Genomic DNA, 20,170 nt, shown 5'->3' with positions numbered 1-20,170 from the left:
ACTGGGCCACATCCACCCTGATTGAATTGGGCTCGTTAGCACTGACCCCCCACCCCCACTAGGTAATGCAGCTCCCATCTTTTCATGTGCTGTATATTTATACCTGCCTACTGTATTTTTCACTCCATGCATCTGATGAAGTGGGTTATAGCCCATGAAAGCTTATGCCCAAAGAAATTTGTTAGTCTCTAAGGTGCCACAAGGACTCCTCGTTGTTTTTACTGATACAGACTAACACGGCTACCCCTCTGAAGGTCTACATAGTGCACTATGGATGCATTAGCATGACCCGCGTACAGCAATTGTAAGCCTGGGTTTACAATGCAGTGTAAAGCTATCCATTTTCTTGAGTTGTATTAACATCCATAGTGCTCATATGAAGGATAGATGATGTTTTCTTTGCTTTTATTTTTATGGCTAACTAGCACTGTTTTTTTGTTTGTTTGTTTATTTGTTTTTATTAAATGGATTTTAATGTCACTAAATAGCTCTTAACGGTATGTCAGCTAAACTGAGTCATTACACGGCCTTGGGCACATCACTTTAACCTGCCCTTGCCTCATTTTCCACAACTGTAAAACAGAGATAACCAGACCTACCTTTCTAGAAAAGCTCTTGATTCTTGCGTGAAACTGCTGACTCAGAGTTTGAAAAATATTTAGGTGCCTAAATATGCAGATAGGCACCTAATGGGATTTTCAAAATCCCCTAAGCGGGTTAGATGCCTCACTCCCATGGAAATCATGCACCTATCTGCATCTTTAGGCACCTAATTATCTTTGAAAATCTGACCCTATAAAACTTCAAAGCATGGCTGTTGTGAGTTTCTGTTTTTCTTTTCTCCTGTGGCTGACGCATACCTACTGTCATAAAATGCTGTGCCGTGTCAGAACTCAAGCCTCTTTCTATATTGACTCTTTCCACCACTTAAAGCACAGACCTAAAAATATGGAGGCCTGGAAAAATACGAGGCCAAATTATTTCCTTGTGTAACTTCAGTGACTACTGTGGAACTGCACCATTGGTGAATTTGGCCCAGTGTCTTGTTACAGTAGAGCTGAATGACTTTGTCCCCTCCCTCTTTTACAGTGACTGAAGATTCAGCCTCCTGGCTTCTCTGTAATGAAATCTGAATAACTTCTGTATGTATTTGCAGCATGGTCTGGGACTATGTGACTCTAAGAGCATAGCATGCTCTATTACTTCCGCATGTCCTGAGGCTCAAAATATTGTGTGAAATCTTTGAAGCATAGCCTGGTGATTTCACAAAGCCTTGACATAAAATTAAAGCATCTCTGATGACAGGCTGCACACCTACGTATAATTGTACACATAAAATTTAACTGTGAAAAGATTGCTAGACACACAACATACACGACACAAAGACACAAAAGCAAGAACATGAAAGGTGAAGCTGTCTTCCCTTTGTCATTTTTTCCCTTCATACCCCTTACTTTACATTCTGTGGTTGAAGGAATCAGGAAGGTAGAAAAGACACTTTTATTTATATACAGTTTATATGTTGGAACTGGACTTCCTTCCAGTAAAGCACAGGAGATAGCATGCTGCAATGGATCTGTTAAGATTATTGGGACAAAGTCAAATACCAATGAAAACTCTTCGCATGTGTACAATCCCTTCACTCCATGGAATTGCAGTGTGCAAATTAGCTTGAGAGGAAGGGTGCTGATTGGTTGAGTAACCTTTGCTGTCACCTTAGTGCCACATAAGCTTGTGCCATTGACCTAATCCCAGTATTACCATAACAACGAGATAGCACACTTGCTAATAATTTAGGTTAATTACAAACTAATTTCTTCAGGTGGAGCCTACACATGAGATGCCTTAGTTTTAACCATTATGGAAACTCGGAAGAGTCTGTTATTCTTCTATTAACATAATTTATTCTGAAGAGGGCCCATTATTAGTCATTTTAAACTCAAAGTAATTACCAGATTGAGCAGACAGATGGACTGAATTGGTTTTTGGTCACATTGTTTCAGGTTAAGGTTGAAGCGTATTTGTGGGGCAGTGTGATGAAGGGAACATTGCTGTTACCTGTGTATTTCAAGTTTTTGGGGCCAACAGAGGAGGGTTTTTTCCTCAAGGGGTGTCAGTCTGTCATATTTCACGCACGGTAAATTAAACTTTATAAAAAGAGAAAACGTAGTGTGTGATACTTTCAGGAATGCCACCTGCTCAGAAATTGGGTAAAGTTATATTACTGGCTGCAAAACACTGACTGTATCGGAGCTTAAAAAAAATTATTGGTTTGGTTTGCATTCACTGATGGAAAGCTGGTGCCACCATTTTCACTGAGCTCACTCTGATGTTTGAAATCTGTAATATAATTATAGAATCATAGACTATCAGGGTTGGAAGGGACCTCAGGAGGTCATCTAGTCCAACCCCCTGCTCAAAGCAGGACCAATCCCCAACTAAATCATCCCAGCCAGGGCTTTGTCAAGCCTGACCTTAAAAACTTCTAAGGAAGGAGATTCCACCATCTCCCTAGGTAACGCATTCCAGTGTTTCACCGCCCTCACAGTGAAAAAGATTTTCCTAATATCCAACCTAAACCTCCCCCACTGCAACTTGAGACCATTACTCCTTGTTCTGTCATCAGCTACCACTGAGAACAGTCTAGATCCATCCTCTTTGGAACCCCCTTTCAGGTAGTTGAAAGCAGCTATCAAATCCCCCCTCATTCTTCTCTTCCGCAGACTAAACAATCCCAGTTCCCTCAGCCTTTCCTCATAAGTCATGTGTTCCAGTCCCCCAATCATTTTTGTTGCCCTCCGCTGGACTCTTTCCAATTTTTCCACATCCTTCTTGTAGTGTGGGGCCCAAAACTGGACACAGTACTCCAGATGAGGCCTCACCAATGTCGAATAGAGGGGAACGATCACGTCCCTCGATCTGCTGGCAATGCCCCTACGTATACATCCCAAAATGCCATTGGCCTTCTTGGCAACAAGGGCACACTGTTGTCTCAAATCCAGCTTCTCATCCACTGTCACCCCTAGGTCCTTTTCTGCAGAACTGCTGCCGAGCCATTCGGTCCCTAGTCTGTGGCGGTGCATGGGATTCTTCTGTCCTAAGTGCAGGACTCTGCACTTGTCCTTGTTGAACCTCATCAGATTTCTTTTGGCCCAATCCTCTAATTTGTCTAGGTCCCTCTGTATCCTATACCTACCCTCCAGCGTATCTACCTCTCCTCCCAGTTTAGTGTCATCTGCAAACTTGCTGAGGATGCAATCCACACCATCCTCCAGATCATTTATGAAGATATTGAACAAAACCGGCCCGAGGACCGACCCTTGGGGGACTCCACTTGATACCGGCTGCCTGGTAGACATGGAGCCATTGATCACTACCCGTTGAGCCCGACAATCTAGCCAGCTTTCTGTCCACCTTATAGTCCATTCATGCAGCCCATACTTCTTTAACTTGCTGGCAAGAATACTGTGGGAGACCGTGTCAAAAGCTTTGCTAAAGTCAAGGACCAATATGTCCACCGCTTTCCCCTCATCCACAGAGCCAGTTATCTCGTCATAGAAGGCAATTAGATTAGTCAGGCATGATTTGCCCTTGGCGAATCCATGCTGACTGTTCCTGATCACTTTCCTCTCCTCTAAGTGCTTCAGAATTGATTCCTTGAGGACCTGCTCCACGATTTTTCCAGGGACTGAGGTGAGGCTGACTGGCCTGTAGTTCCCAGGATCCTCCTTCTTCCCTTTTTTAAAGATGGGCACTACATTAGCCTTTTTCCAGTCGTCCGGGACTTCCCCGGATCGCCATGAGTTTTCAAAGATAATGGCCAATGGCTCTGCAATCACATCCACCAACTCCTTTAGCACTCTCAGATGCAGCGCATCCGGCCCCATGGACTTGTGCACGTCCAGCTTTTCTAAATAGTCCCGAACCACTTCTTTCTCCACAGAGGGCTGGTCACCTCCTCCCCATGCTGTGCTGCCCAGTGCAGCAGTCTGGGAGCTGACCTTGTTTGTGAAGACAGAGGCAAAAAAAGCATTGAGTACATTAGCTTTTTCCACATCCTCTGTCACTAGGTTGCCTCCCTCATTCAGTAAGGGGCCCACACTTTCCATGGCTTTCTTCTTGTTGCTAACATACCTGAAGAAACCCTTCTTGTTACTCTTAACATCTCTTGCTACCTGCAACTCCAAGTGTGATTTGGCCTTCCTGATTTCACTCCTGTATCCCCGAGCAATATTTTTATACTTTTCCCTGGTCATTTGTCCAATCTTCCACTTCTTGTAAGCTTCTTTTTTGTGTTCAAGATCAGCAAGGATTTCACTCTTAAGCCAAGCTGGTCACCTGCCATATTTACTATTCTTTCTACACATCGGGATGGTTTGTCCCTGTAACCTCAATAAGGATTCTTTTAAAATACAGCCAGCTCTCCTGGACTCCTTTCCCCCTCATGTTATTCTCCCAAGGGATCCTGCCCATCAGTTCCCTGAGGTTGTCAAAGTCTGCTTTTCTGAAGTCCAGGGTCCGTATTCTGCTGCTCTCCTTTCTTCCCTGTATCAGGATCCTGAACTCAACCATCTCATGGTCACTGCCTCCCAGGTTCCCATCCACTTCAGCTTCCCCTACTAATTCTTCCCAGTTTGTGAGCAGCAGGTCAAGAAGAGCTCTGCCCCTACTTGGTTCCTCCAGCACTTGCACCAGGAAATTGCCCCCTACAGTTTCCAAAAACTTCCTGGATTGTCTGTGCACCGCTGTATTGCTCTCCCAGCAGATATCAGGGTGATTGAAGTCTCCCATGAGAACCAGGGCCTGCAATCTAGTAACTTCCGTGAGTTGCCAGAAGAAAGCCTCATCCACCTCATCCCCCTTGTCTGGTGGTCTATAGCAGACTCCCACCACGACATCACCCTTGTTGTTCACACTTCTAAACTTAATCCAGAGACACTCAGGTTTTTCTGCAGTTTCATACTTGAGCTCTGAGCAGTCAGACTGCTCCCTTACATACAGTGCAACTCCCCCACCTTTTCTGCCCTGCCTGTCCTTCCTGAATAGTTTATATCCATCCATGACAGTACTCCAGTCATGTGAGTTATCCCACCAAGTCTCTGTTATTCCAGTCACATCATAATTCCTTGACTGTGCCAGGACTTCCAATTCTTCCTTCTTGTTTCCCAGGCTTCTTGCATTTGTGTATAGGCACTTGAGATAACTCGCTGATCATCCCTCTTTCTCAGTATGAGGCAGGAGCCCTGCCCTCTCGCGCGCTCCTGCTCGTGCTTCCTCCCGGTATCCCACTTCCCCACTTACCTCAGGGCTTTGGTCTCCTTCCCCCTGTGAACCTAGTTTAAAGCCTATAGTTCAAATTTTAGAACTTCCATCACAACCAGAATAAATATATAAAGACACCAGGAAGTTCCCTCTCAGATCTAGAAATAAGTCAACACGCTATCACTTACTCCCACACAAGACCAGATTCTTCTTCGAGTGATTGCTCATGTGTATTCCACAGTAGGTGTGCGTGCTCGCCACGTGCACCAGTGCCGGAAGTTTTCCCCTTAGCAGTACCCGTACGGGGGGAAGCACCGCTGTGACCCCTGGAGTGGTGCCTGTATATCGCGCTATAAGGGGAGCTGCACACTCCCCCCACCCTCAATTCCTTCTTGCCGCCAGCCTTTTCCAGTGATCTTAGTAGTACCTTTTGTTAGTGTTAGCAGTTGTTAGTTTTAGTTGTTAGAGTAGGCCCTGTGCCCCTGGCTTCAAGTCGTGCGACTCCTGTTGCCGTTCCATGCCAAGGAGTAAGCCGCATGCTGAGTGTCTTCGCTGCTTGGGTGAAACTCGCGTGAATGAACGCTGCAAGATCTGCAGGTCATTCAAGCCGTGGACTAAGAAGGAGAGGGACATCAGGCTTCGCGCTCTCCTTATGGAATCGGCGCTGGCCCCAACTCCGGGACACCAAGCAGACTCAGTGCCCGGCACCGTGACTTCGGTGCACAGGGAAGTCCCCTCCTCCAGCCGGCACCGCTCCCCCTCCAAGAAGCAGGGGAAGAGCTCCACCTCACAGTGGTGCTGAGGGAAGGAAAGGGGAGAGGCTGGTCCCACGTCGGGCAGCCCTCGATCCCCCGCAGGCCCGAAGCCTCCGACTCATGATGAGCAGAGCAGCCCAGCACCATCCGCATGTGCGTCTCCGGCAGTCAGGAAGCCATCGATGCCAGAGGCTCTTCAGGCTGTGCAAGACATTGAGTTTGCCGGTACCCGAGCCGCCGCCGATGACGGCCCCTCGGTCCTGCGGCAAGCTGCCGCTGGGGGCTCACCAGATCTCCCCAGCATGGCGCAGCTCCCATTCCGAGGACCACTCCTTGCCTCATTTGACGTGCAGTGGCCAGTCATCTCACAGCCCGCCCACCGCCCTTGTCGCAAGTCAGGCTAACCGGTTCGCCGCCTGGACAGGAGTCTCAAGGTCCCTCCACGCCACGCAGTAGCGGACGCAGGCACCGTGACAGGCACCAGAGAAGCTCCTCCTTGCGTCGCAGCTACTGCAGCCAGTCCCGACACCATTGACATTGACGCTCCCCTTCGAGTTCCCACTCTGCCAGGCGTCACACACAGGACTCTCCTCGCGATTCATTGGCACTGGAGCATCGTAGCCTCAGGCGCCAGGGCGAGTACCGGAGCAGCACTTCCGACGGGTACTGGTCCTTGACGTTGAGGTCCCGGTCCCGCAGAAGACTGCATCGCAGGCACCTTCACTCCCGCCGCTCCTATGGGACCGTGCATTCGATGGTGGCCTCAGCACCCAGCCACCCATCACTGGGTCGCACGGCTCAGCTGGACCAGCTAGCGCTGCCAGGGCCCCAACTTGGACAGTGACAAGGGGCCCCGTGGCAGGGGCAGCGGTGCCAGTGGGCACCGTGGCCACAGATGCCTGCCCAGACGGGAACCCGTTCGGCGGCTCGGGCAACCCAGCCTCCATCGGCCTCTCCATCTTGGCCGAGGGACAAGTCAACAGGTCACAAGTCGGCGGCCCCTTGCCTGGACTCTGAACCTGGGGATCAATTCCTCGGTACCACCAGAGGCCCACGGCTCCAAGCCAGCCCTCTCTCTGGCACCGGATGACACCATAACGGCACCGCTGCCCGTTATCCCACAGGAGGATTTCAAGGCGCATCAAGACCTGTTAAAGCGGGTGGCGTCCAACCTCCAGCTGCAGGCTGAGGAGATGGAGGGCCCGTCTGACACGCTCTTTAATGTGCTGTCATCCTCGGCACCAGGCCGTGTGGCCCTACCCCTCCACCAGGGAGTACCCAACATTTCCAACACCTTGTGGCAAACTCCGTCTTCCTTACCCCCTATTTCCAAGAAGGCTGAGAGGAAGTACTTTGTGCTGGCTAAGGACCATGAGTACCTCTATTCCCACCCGGCACCTAAGTCTCTGGTCGTGGAATTGGTAAACCACCGGGAACAACAGGGCCAGCCCGCGCCCACCCCCAAAAACAAAGACTCCAGGAGACTGGACTCCTTTGATAGAAAAGTTTATTCCTTGGCAAGTTTCCAGCTCAGGGTGGTCAATCATCAGGCCCTGCTGAGCCGATATGACTTTAACTTATGGGAATCTCTGCCAAAGTTTGAACCACTCCTCCTGGAGCAGGAGAGGAAGGACTTCAAGGCTCTGGTGGAGGAAGGGGCGGCGGCGACCAAAGCAACCCTCCAAGCCGCGTCCAACAAACCTGATACGGCCGCCTGTTCGATGGCTTCTGTCCTATCCATGTGCAGGGCATTGTGGCTCCTCCTGTCCAGGCTGTCGGTGGAGGCTCAGTCCCTCATGCAGGACCTGCCATTTGACGGAAAAGCACTGTTTGCAGATCAGATGGATGTCCGCCTGCACGGGATGGAGGATTCCCGTACCACCCTGCAAACCTTGGGACTCTACGTTCCTCTGGCTAAGGACAAGGCCAAGCCACAAACGTCAGCTCAACCTGTGCGGAGCAGATACAAGCCGCCGTATAAGAGGCTGAGAGACCAGAAGCTTCGGTCTCAGTGTCAGTCCCGCCCTGTCCCGCAGCCCGGGCCCTTCAAGGAAAAGAAGCAGGGAAAGAGGCAGTTTTGACTATCTGCAGGGGGATGCCAGGGCAGTTGCCAGGGAGACCCTCCTATTAATAAAGTTGGTGTTCTGCAACCGTTTGTCTGCTTTCCACATGGCGTGGTCCCGTATAACATCGGACCAATAGGTCCTCAACACCATCTCCAGAGGCTACACGTTGCAGTTCATCTTACCCCCCGCCCAACCACTCCCCCTTCCCAATGGCCTCAGGGGACCCAGAACATGCCCACCTTCTAGGCGGGGCAGTGGAAAGAGTACCGGTAGAATTCCAGGGAAAGGGTTTTTACTCCCGGTATTTCCTGATCCCCAAGGCAAAAGGGGGTCTCAGGCTCATCCTGGACCTGCGGGATCTCAACCGCTTCCTGGTCCATTCCAAGTTCTATTATCCCCTCCCTGGACCCGGGGGACTGGTACGCAGCCTGGACCTTCAGGATGCGTATTTTCACATTCACGTTTTCGAGGGGCACAGGCACTTCCTCCGCTTCCTAGTGGGGTTAGACCACTACCGGTTTACGGTCCTTCCGTTTGGCCTATCCACAGCGCCCAGTGTTTTCACAAAGTGCATGTCCGTGGTGGCGGCCTACCTCAGATGGGAAGGAGTACAGATCTTCCCATACCTGAACGATTGGCTTCTCAAGGGCAACTCTCGGGCCCAGGTAAGGGCCCATGTGGAACTGCTCAGGTCCACATGCGCGGATCTCAGCCTAGTGGTAAATGAGACCAAATCACTGTTAGTTCTAATACAGCGCATAGAGTTAATCAGGGCGCTGCTGGACTCCTTCAGGGCCGCAGCATCTCTCCCGCTGGGCAGGTTCGCAGCCCTATGAGACCTCATCGCCTCAATCACGGGTTTCCTGGTGACAACAGCGAGAGCATGCCTTCGGATCCTGGGACACATGGCAGCATGCACATATGTGGTCCGCCATGCCAGGCTACATATGAGGCCCCTCCAGCTCTGGCTAGCCTCCCAGTTCTGCCAGCCCCGGGACGGGCTAGACAAGGTTCTCACGGTACCGTCCCTGATACTTACCTCTCTGCAATGGTGGTCTTACCCGAACAATATGCTGCAAGAGGTTGCCTTTCGGGAGGTGACCCCGTCATTAGACCTGGTGTCCGATGCGTCAGCCTTTGGCTGGGGAGCTCATACAGGGAGTGTGCAAACCCACAGGAGGTGGTCGGCTTTGGAATTGTCCCTCCACATAAATGTCAAGGAACTCAGGGTGATTCGTTTGGCGTGTGTAGCTTTCAGCACGAACCTTCATGGCAAGGTGGTCAGGGTCCTTACGGACAACACCGCTGCAATGTACTACATCAACAAGCAAGGTGGGACTCGTTCCTCGGCTCTCTGTCTGGAAGCCCTGAGCTTATGGGAGTTCTGTATAGCCCACGATATCTCCCTGCGAGCTTTTCACCTGCCGGGCATCCGCAATGCGCGAGCCAATCGCCTCAGCAGGATTTTCTCCCCCCAGTACGAGTGGTTGCTCCACTCAGAGGTCACTCACCTGCTCTTCCGAGAGTGGGGAGTTCCCCAGGTCGACCTCTTTGCAACCTGCCAGAACCGGCATTGCCCCAAGTTCTGCTCCAGGGGAGGAGTTGGGAGGGGAGCAATATCGGACGCCTTCCTCCTACAGTGATCAGGCCAGCTTTTCTATGCCTTCCCACCATTTCTCCTCATCGGCAAAGTCCTGCAAAAAGTAAAAACAGACAGGACGCATGTCATCCTCATAGGCGCAGCATGGGCCTGCCAGCACTGGTACGGGACCCTCCTACATCTCCTAGCAGCCCCCCACGACAAAGTTGCCGCTTCGCCCGCACTTCCTCTTACAGGATGGAGGCTGCCTCCTCCATCCCAATCTAGCCGTGCTCCACCTAACAGCGTGGCTGCTCACTGGCTAGGCAAAGAGGAGAGGAGGTGCTCAGAGGAAGTCAGGCGGGTCCTAATAGAAAGTAGGAAGCCGTCCACATGCCGGACGTACCTGCCGAAGTGGTCCAGATTTTCCAGATAGGCAAAGGAGCGGGGAGCCTCCCCATCGTCTGCATCTCTCCAGCTTATCCTTGAGTACCTCCTGTCCCTTCGGACCCAAAGGCTGGCACCGCCTCTGTCAGGGTACACTTGGCGGCCATATCGGCCTTCCACCCGCCGGTGCAAGGCCACTCGGTCTTTTCCCACTCTATGACCTCTTGCTTTCTGAGAGGCCTAGACCATTCTTTCCCGTATGCTAGATCCCCCGTACTGCAATGAGACCTAAACCTGGTGTTGTCTCGTCTCACGGGACCCCCCTTTGAACTCCTGGCCATGTGTTCCTGGTCTTACCTCTCATGGAAAGTAGCATTCCTTGTAGCAATCACGTCGGCCTGATGTGTCTCGGAGCTCAGGGCCTTGACCTCGGAACCCCCATATATGATCTTCCACAGGGATAAAGTCCAGCTTTGCTCACCTCCCGCATTCCTCCCGAAGGTGGTCTCCGTCTTCCACATGGAGCAGGACATTTTTCTTCCAGTGCTCTGTCCTAAGCCCATTCCTCCAGCGAGGAACGTCGCCTTCACACAGTAAATGTGCGTAGAGCACTGGCCTTTTATCTGGATTGGACCAAGCCCTTCCAGAAATCAGGGCCTTTGGGGTCTGTTCTCACTTCAGTGTAGTGTACATAAGTCAATATTTGTGTGACTCCCCACTAATCATTGCTGCAAGCAGAGAGGATAATTGCACAACCTCATATAGACTCCCCACAGACACCCACACCCACAAATAAATGTACCTACCCATCTGAATGTGAACAAACCAGATAAGGCACCTTGGCAAGGTGGGTGGAACTAAAAGTTGGACATTGGTTCCATATTAAAGTTCCTGACCCTGATTCTAAACCTTAAATTACAGGAAAGAACTGAATGGTATTCATCTTTACTAGTGGCATCATCCATTGGTGATGTAGAAACACTTCAGTGTAAGTTAAGCACATAACCACTATTTTGAGTCTCTTTATTTTCCTATGTTTCCTGCTGTACATAGGTGCTGGAACTAGGGGTGCCGGAGGTGCTGCCGCACCCCCTGGCTTGAAGTGGTTTCCATTATATACCATTTGGTTCATTGGCTCCCAGCACCCCCACTATACAAATTGTTCCAGCACCTCTGCTGCTATATTGACAATTATTGATAATTTTGCTTAATTACAACCTAATGTTCAATTGAGGACAGTTGGTAATAACTTTTAACTATATGGAGAGGTTGAAGGATGACAAACCAGCCATTTGTTAGCAAAAGGGGTCCACAAAAAAGAAACTGATTTTTGAAATATCCAATTTTTGAATTATACTAACCAACCAATTTGATGGCAGTCCCAGAAATACTGAATTTCTACCAAGCCTCTATACTATACTTTAATATGTCTAAATTAGTGGACGTGTCAAATTCATTATTTAGGGTAAAATTTTCAGAAGTGACTTAGGCAAACAGGCACCTGTCACTCTTGAAACTGGGAGTAGGCAGTCTTGAAAATTTTACCTGGGTATCCTAGTTTTGAACACCCATTTTAATGCATCAAATAGTAGTGGGACTTTCAACTATTGGTAGTTTGATGCTGTGGCCAAAAGAGCTAATGCGATCCTGGGGTGCATAGTCTGGGGAATATCAAGTGGGAGCAGAGAGGTTATTTTACCTCTGCATTTGGCACTGGTGCAACCGTTGCTGAACTACTGTGTCCAGTTCTGGTGCCTACAATTCAAGAAGAATGTTGATAAATTGGAGAGTTCACAGAAGAGCCATGAGAATGATTAAAGGATTAGACAACAAGCCTTCTAGTGGTAGGTTTAAGGAGCTCAATCTATTTAGCTTATCAAAGAGCAGGTTAAGGGCTGACTTGATTACAGTCTATAGGTATCTACGGGGGAATAAATATTTAATATTGGGCTCTTTAATCTAACAGAAGGTATAGCATGAGCCAATGGCTGAAAGTTGAAGCCAGACACATTTTGACCAGAAAGAAGACAAATTTTTAACAGTGAGGGTAATTAACTCTTGGAACAATTTCTCAAGAGTCATGCTGGGTTCTCCATCACTGGCAATTGTTAAATCAAGATTGGCTGTTTTTCTAAAAGATCTGCCCTAGGAAGTTATATGGCCTGTGAAGTTCTGGGAAGTTCTATGGCCTGTGCTATACAAAAGATCAGACTGGATGATCACAATTGTCCCTTGTGGCCTTGGAATCTATCAATACAACTAATAGCCCAGGCTATCATTTTAGAGGATAAATACAAGCATAGCACAACTGGCATCATTATTGGCAGAAAGCCTCATGGTCAAGGACTGTATAGATATAGAGCAGGTAACTTCCGACCTTTCCAGGTCATGGTCCTCCTATGGCAGTGCTGTGGCACAGTGGCTAGCTGGTGCTGGGAAATTTTATATTGTCATTACCTGCGTTACATATTTATTGGATCTATATAGAATTTTCAGTCTCCAGTGCTGCCACTCTGTCAATTTTCATCAGCACTAAATTCACTATAGGGGAAAAAACAGTGAACAGGAAAGAAGCCCAGATGCTTAAGTTAGTGAATCAAATCCAGCTGAAGTATTATCCCAAGCCTTGTAGACTCTGCATTATATAATATAAAACAAAGGAAAATCCCAGCTTTAGAAGCGATCCAAAACCAATCATCGGGTGTACCATCCAATTTAGAAAATGGGTCAAAGAGAAACTTCGCTGTCAAATGAGGTTATTTCACAAATTAATAATTGTGGGGACTCTGGCTCAGTAAGTGAATGCACTAGCCTACTTTCAAATCCAGCCTAGGCCACAATTAAATGAGTGTAATGGATGGCCTCAAGTAGTACTTATTAAACAGTTGCCCATATCACAAAACTGTGACATGATTGGTCATATATAAATCCAGATAGGTATATAGATCAATAGATCATTAGATTACCAGTAATACAGCAAATAGATAAGAAATCTGTGCTCAGGAGAAACCCAGGGTGATGAGAGAAACCAAAGATGTCTGTGTGTCTACATTGCATGTAAAGCCCAGGTCTTTGGGACCTGGACTTGTGGACTCTGTGTTTCCAAGCCTGTGCTTGAGCATCCACATTGCACTGTATACCTGGGCTTACAATTGTTGGCCCCAGGTCTGATTTGGGTGAGTGGCTTGAGTTGCATCCACACTGCAAAATGACAGGGCTTGGACCCAAGTCGCAGCAGGACTTGGGTTCTAACCCACCTCCCTAGCAGGGTCCAAGGGCCTGGGTCCTGAGTGCTTGCTTACCCAAGTCAGCCTGATTTGTGCATGGATGGAAGGGGGGCTGCGGCTTGGGCTTGGGCTCAGGCTCAGACCTGAGTCAGAGCCCATGCTTAGGGCATGTCTGCAATAGAAAACCCATGGCACTAAGTCTCAGAGCCTAAGTCAGTTGACTCAGGCTTGTGGGCCTTGAGCTATGGGGCTAAAAATTGTAATGTAGATGTTTATGCTCGAGGTGGAGCCTGGGCTCTGAGACCCATTCACCTTACTAGGTTTACCCAAATGAACCCATTCCCAAATCACAGGTGGTAGGGAAAAGTTGGCCCCCTGGGAAGGTGGCTGTCCAAGGAGAACTCTTTATGCTGGGACACAATCCCTGTTGATTTGACACAGTGTGCTCTGGTGGATAAGATATTCATTAGGAGGCCTGAGTTCTGTTCCCTGTCCGGCAGCTGATCTACTGCGTGAACTTCAACAAGTCACTTTGCCTCTCTGCGCCTCTGTTTCCCATCCTGCTGTTTGTCTGTCTTGTCTATTTTGGCTGCAAACTCTTCAAGGCAGCAACTGTCTCTTACTATGTGTATGGACAGTGCCTAGCTTTCTCCAGATTGCAGCCTGTAGGTGCTACAATAATATAAATAGTAATATGGAGGCTAAGGCTACACTGGAGTTTAGGCTTTGCAAGTTCATGAGTTTGTCTGGTCCATGTTCAAGCCTCTATTTAAAAAAAAAAAATCTTTAAAGTTGCCACTGATTGGTCTGCTGTGGGAGCTGCTTCAGCTAACAGACTGAAACGGCTATTGCAGATGTCAGCTTGCATGGTCTGGTCTGGGCCCTAGTGGTCCTCAAGTGTGCACCATATTCTTAGTCAAACTTCCCAGCATCTAATCTCTTGCTCTGTTATTGATTCCCCTCAGGTACTTCCTGCAGGAAGTCAGGAGGACAGAGAGAGAGAGAGAGCACCATGTCTTCAATTGCAGCTTATTACAATGGAAAGACCGTACTCATCACAGGAGCCACAGGTTTCATGGGCAAAGTACTGATGGAAAAGCTACTGCGTGCCAGCCCTAATGTGGAAGCTGTTTATATCCTTGTGAGGCCAAAGGCAGGACAATCAATGCAGGAGAGAGTGGCAAATATGGTGAAATCCAAGGTAGGTTGCTGCATTTTACAAAGAAATCTAAACTATAATCAACAGGGCAATTACATGTGTACAGTAGATGACAAGATGTTATATTTCACCTGTTGAGGACAGTATCACTCTTCTGCTACAAACCTTACATAGGTTTAGTATGGAAAAAATAAGCTGCACACAGATCCCTTAAATCCTAGAATCTCAGGGTAGGAAGGGACCTCAGGAGGTTGTCTAGTCCCACCCCCTGCTCAAAGCAGGACCAATCCCCACCTCCCCAGATCCCTAAATGGCCCCCTCAAGGATTGAGCTTACAACCCTGGGTTTAGCAGGCCTGTGCTCAAACCACTGAGCTATCCCATCCCCCCAATGATATACAGGATTTGAAAACTATATATTTTTATTTTTTTAATTGATTTTTATATGGAAAATAATAATTCCCAATGAACATCAAAAACATGTTGACATCAGTGTGGTGAGACACTGTGAAATCACCATAATCACAATGCAAATTTGGTGTATCCATAACAGAGTTCAGTGACATTTAACAAATGTCGTCATTGTAAATTACGTGGTGACATTTATCAGCCATTAACTAACTCCCCCCCGCCCCTGAGGAAAACTGAACACTGCTCAAACATCAATAAAATTCAAAGTAATCCCCCTGTGGGATCTCCCTGCCCTTCTCAGGGCTGTTGAACCACCACAACATCAACAGGTGCTAACAATTACGATACTTGTTTTCTCTCATAGGGCACAGCAGTAAAGCTGATAAACCAGTGGAGGGACTTTGTAGTCCATTCACATCCTGCTGTCCATCAGTGCCAGTTACAGGATCAACCTCGATTATGAAACATTAAAAATACTGGGAAACATTAGTGTACAGAGGCTGTATTGAGGCTACAAGTAGCAGCCATGGGAGAATTTAGAGTATCTAAAACTCTGTCCTGGGCAAAACTGACTCGAGCGATGTTATTTGATGTCCCACTAGTGGTCCCCAGGGAGTTAAAGACTTAACAAACAGGGCTAGGAGGAGGAAGGGATGTTGTAAAAAAAAAAAAGTCTTTGCTGGCCCCTTACTGCCTGGAATTAGAATTGCATATTTACCTGCAGAGGTAACTTACATCTAGCAAATGGTTCAGTGGAGAAGTGACCTATTGTTTGCTTTTTGCAAATATGTCAAATGCACAATTTTTCTATCATTTTGCCTTCAGTGAATATTATTCTCCACATAGTTCTACGGCTTTCTTCATTGCAGCTACATTTTTCATAATAAAACAACAAAAGTCCAAATGCAGTCCTTTCCCACAAAATAAAGTGAAGGATATTATTTTTACAAAACTTCTAAAAGCTCTGTTTGCATTTCCTGTGATAAATGTTAATGACCTATTCGCTCAATAGCTCAGCACAGCATACTGTTGTTGTTAGCTCTAGGTAAGGTTCCCTAGTAGCTATTTTATTGTTGCAGCTGTCAGTTACTAGATATTACCCTCCTTTTGTAATGTGTGTCAACAGTTTTAGACACGCCAACGGCATAGAGGGCTTGATAACCTCTCCTTGAACTTTATGGCATTATGCTTCAATGGGCTCCAAAAGGAGTAAATGTTAAAGAAAATCAGCGGATAAGTTTCTGGAAGTTAGTGTAATGCTCAGAAATCAGGCAGGTTGAGGGTGGTCCAGATCAGCAGTCAGATGTCAAGCAAGAGGTCCAATAGTCAGGAGTTCCTATCCAAGGGAAAGGTACAGCACGGCTGCTGGCAGGGCTTGGTGAGATGGCAAGGCAAGATCGAGTGAGTTGATAAGACAGGGGTCAGGCGAGGTGGCACAGCAGGATCACATAGGGTCCAAGTAGCAAGCAATGGCTTGTTGCTCAGACAAGGTCAGGAAAGAAGCAGGAAGTTTATATATAGCCACCAGCCAGTCAGGGTCAAGACCATGTGGCCAATCAGGAAGCAGGTTATAGAACCCTGGAAGCTGGCGCACCCAAACCTGTGATTTCCTTGGTAATTGGATGGATCGGTGTGGTGCAACAACTAAGGCTGCTGCCCAAGAAACCAGTGGACCTAGGTTTATCAGAGAGACTTTGAAAACCAGTTTCATGACTGGCCAGGCTACGGTGTAACAGTTGTGTGTGTTTCTCCTTGCTGCAAACCCACCCCCTTTGTTGATTTTAATTCTCTGTAAGCTAACCACCCTCCCCCCTTCGATCACAGCTGGCAAAGGAAATAAAGAAACTATTGTTTTGAAGCCATGCATTCTTTTTCTTAATTAAAAAAAAAAAAGTGAGATAACTGACAAGGAAGCCTGGGTGGGGTGGGGTACGGGAGGAGGGAAGAACAAGGCCACATTGCTTATTGTAGCCACACTACAAATCGAAACTGTTTAAATGACAGCCTTCCGTTGCTTGGGCCATCCTCTGCAGTGGAGTGGCTGGGTCCCTGGGCATCTGGGTGAGGAGGATATGGAACTTGGGGAGGAGGGCAGGCGGTTATACAATGGATGCATCGGGGATCTGTGCTCTTGTTGGCTTTCCTGCAGCTCCAACAGACACTTCATCATGTCCGTTTGCTCCCGCATTAGCCTCAGCATTGCCTCCTGCCTCTGCTCTTCGCACTCACTTAATGCTTTCCTGGCCTCTGTCACTGAATGCCTCCATGCATTAAGCTGTGCCCTATCAGTGCAGGAGGACTGCATGAGCTCGGAAAACATGTCATCGCGAGTACGTTTTTTTCACCTTCTAATCTGCGATAACCTCAGGGATGGAGATGATAGGGCGAGCATAGAAACATTTGCACCTGGGGGGAGATAAAAAGGGAGAGTAAAGTTTAAGATGATACATTTCTGAGAACAAACGGGAGACTCTTTCACAGTGAATCAAGCAATTCACAGCAGACAGCACATGTGCTTTAGGTACAAGGTCGCATTTTGCCTTTTATATTGAGCGCCTGCCAGTATGGTGACACATCACACACAGCTGGGCAACAGATTTCGGTTTCCAGGCAGCCATGGTAAGCCTCTTGGTACGCGGGGTTGGCTTCTTACACCTTCATAACATGTGGGAATGGTTTCAGACTGCAGTGCCATCCTTTCCCATAGCAAGCAATGGTGGCTAGGTTTCACATTTAAAAGGAGGGGCTGTGGTTTTTGGGTGAATGTGCAGCACACACCTCCCTCCACCCCACAGCGTGGCCATTCTCTGGGATGATCCCTTCACCCCTCCCCCTGCTGCATGGCTATTCTCTGGGATGATCCCTTTTAGCCAAGGGCAAACAACCCAGCATGAACGGAGTCCTCTTACTGTTCCCTTACAAAAATTCCCCTATTTCAACCAGGTGACCATGAATGATATCACTCTCCTGAGGCTAACACAGAAAGATATAGACTGAATGTTGCTTGAATGCGACCAAAACCTGGGACCATTCGCTGCCATGCTTTGTGCTGCAGTTATTCCAGACTACTTGCTACTGGCTTGGTGTGTAACGTGTCCTGCTGTAGAGGATGAAAAAAGTCAGCCCTCCCCAGAAACCTTCTGCAAAGGCTTTCAGAGAACCTCCAGGAGAGCTTCATGGAGATGTCCCTGGAGGATTCCCGCTCCATCCCCATACATGTTAACAGACTTTTCCAGTAGCTGTACTGGCCGCGAATGCATCCCAATTCTTCAGGGCAAATCAAACATTAAACACTATTGCTTTAAAACCCCGTTCTGTAGTTACAAATGTGCACAGTAGTGGTAGAGTGTCTCCCCCCCCCCCCCCCAACAAAAAAAAAAAGTGCCAGCTGATCATAGAAGCGACATGTATGGGGCTCTGACCCGGAGTGACTGTTTGCCTCCTTTGTCTTTTGGTAGGCTTGCCTGAGCTCCTTAACTTTCACGTGGCACTGCTGTGTGTCCCTGTTGTAGCCTCTCTCCACCATGCCCTGTGCGACTTTGGCATATATATATTAGCATTTCTTCTTTTTAATCAGAGTTCAGCCTGCACACATTCTTCTCCCCGTACAGCAGTCAGATCCAGTGTCTCCCGTTCGGTCTATGCTGGAGCTCATTTGCAATTCTCGGGAGACTTCATGGTCACCTGTGCTGCTGAGCTCGCCATGCTGACCAAACAGGAAATGAAATTCAAAATTTCCTGGGGCTTTTACTGGCTAGTATACCTGGCTAGAGCATCGGAGTTCAAAGTGCTGTCCAGAGTGGTCACATTGGAGCACTCTGGGATAGCTCCTGGAGGCCAAAACAGTCAAATTGCATCTGCACTACCCCAAATTTGACCCAGCAAGGTTGATTTTAGCGCTAGTCCCCTCACCGGGGTGGGGAGTACAGAAGTCAATTTTAACAGCCCTTTAGGTCGCTGGAATGGGGTTGGTTGTGTAGACGCATTCATTTTAAAATCGACCTAATGGGGCCAAATTCAACCTAACCCTGTAGTGTAGACCAGGGCCAAGAGTTGGACTTGCTAAATGTATCTGTCTACCTAAAGAATATTCCTTTGTACATAAACATACCGCAGTATAAGGGCCTGATGCAAAGCCCACTGAATTCAGTGGAAGCCTCCCAAGTGAAATCTACAACCACAGTATTGGAGTGTTCATTAAGTATCCTTTAAACATGCTGAATGCCATAGATCTAGTCTATGCTGCATATAAAAGCTTAGTCCCTGGTACTGAGCCAGTATTTACTGTACAGCTGCATGTCTAGGAGAGCAATTCGTGAGAGGCAGGTGCATAGGGTTGAGTTGTCTCTGTATTCCTCTTAGACTGAGAGAGACCTCCGCAGTGCCAGCCGCATTCAAACTAAACACTCCCTTTTTAGAGGCCCTACACCAGCTCCACGAATTCTCTGATCCAAAGAGCTCTGCAGCGGACTCTAGTTAGAGCCCCACAATCCTGCTCCTTTATTATCCAGAGGGAGAATTGTTGCTATTAGGGAATATCATTTCCCCCCCTACTCACAGTGTGACTAGGGCACAAGGCTGTTTAAATACTACATCACTCCCAGTATGTAAACTACTTCTTTGAGTGATTGCTCCTGTCCATTCAACTTAAGTGTGTGCGCTCACCACATGCACCAGTGCCAAAAGTTTTTCCCTCAGCAGTATCCGTAGGGGGCTGGCTCCGGCACCCCCTGGAGTGGCGTGTGCACATGCTGCAGTATATAGGGTCCCGCCAGTTCGCCCCACTGTCAGTTCCTTCTTGCCGCCAGTGATGGTGCTGGAACGATTGTTGCTTCAGTTAGTGCTGTAGCTGCTGGTTTGTACAAACGAGTTCTCCTGTATTAGACGGTATATAGTTTTCTGTTAGTGTTTATAAAGCCCAAAGCTATAGTTGGAGACTTTGTAGGTCCCAAACGGGACTTCGCCTCAGGCATGCCTTGACCCCCAGGCTTCAAGTCCTGTGATTGCGGCAAGAGGCCCATGCCCATTAGTGATCCACATAGAAGTTGTCTGTATTGCTTGGGTGAAGGACATATTAGTGAGAAGTGCAAAATTTGCAAGTCCTTCAAGCCAAGGACTAAGAAGGAGCACGATATTTGTTTAAGAGCGCTCCTTATGGAGTCGGCCCTCACTCTGGTACCAGAACAACACTCCGACTCAGCGCCGGACAACATGTGACCTCTGTGTGCAGCGCCCCCTCGGGGCCATGAGCCAGCACCGGTCCCCATCCGTGATCAAGAAGCCCAAAAAAGTGGGACAGGGCCGGTCTCCAACCTCCCTCACGGG

At 48.2% G+C, this 20,170-nt stretch overlaps 1 protein-coding gene across 8 annotated transcripts in view; it reads left to right on the top strand.

Annotated features, from left to right (window-relative positions):
- Positions 1-20,170, top strand: part of FAR2 (fatty acyl-CoA reductase 2) — a 225,639-nt gene that overhangs the window by 85,268 nt on the left and 120,201 nt on the right. For all 8 annotated transcript variants that reach the window (XM_048823960.2, XM_048823966.2, XM_048824020.2 and 5 more), the window contains one exon: positions 14,242-14,477. In XM_048823960.2, coding sequence (XP_048679917.1) covers positions 14,289-14,477 — 189 coding nt within the window. In that variant the 5' untranslated portion in view covers positions 14,242-14,288. The remainder of the gene's footprint in view (positions 1-14,241; positions 14,478-20,170) is intronic.

The sequence above is a fragment of the Caretta caretta genome, chromosome 1 (genome assembly GCF_965140235.1).
Source record: "Caretta caretta isolate rCarCar2 chromosome 1, rCarCar1.hap1, whole genome shotgun sequence".
Lineage (NCBI taxonomy): Eukaryota > Metazoa > Chordata > Testudines > Cheloniidae > Caretta > Caretta caretta.
This window is presented reverse-complemented; position numbering and strand designations above follow the sequence as displayed.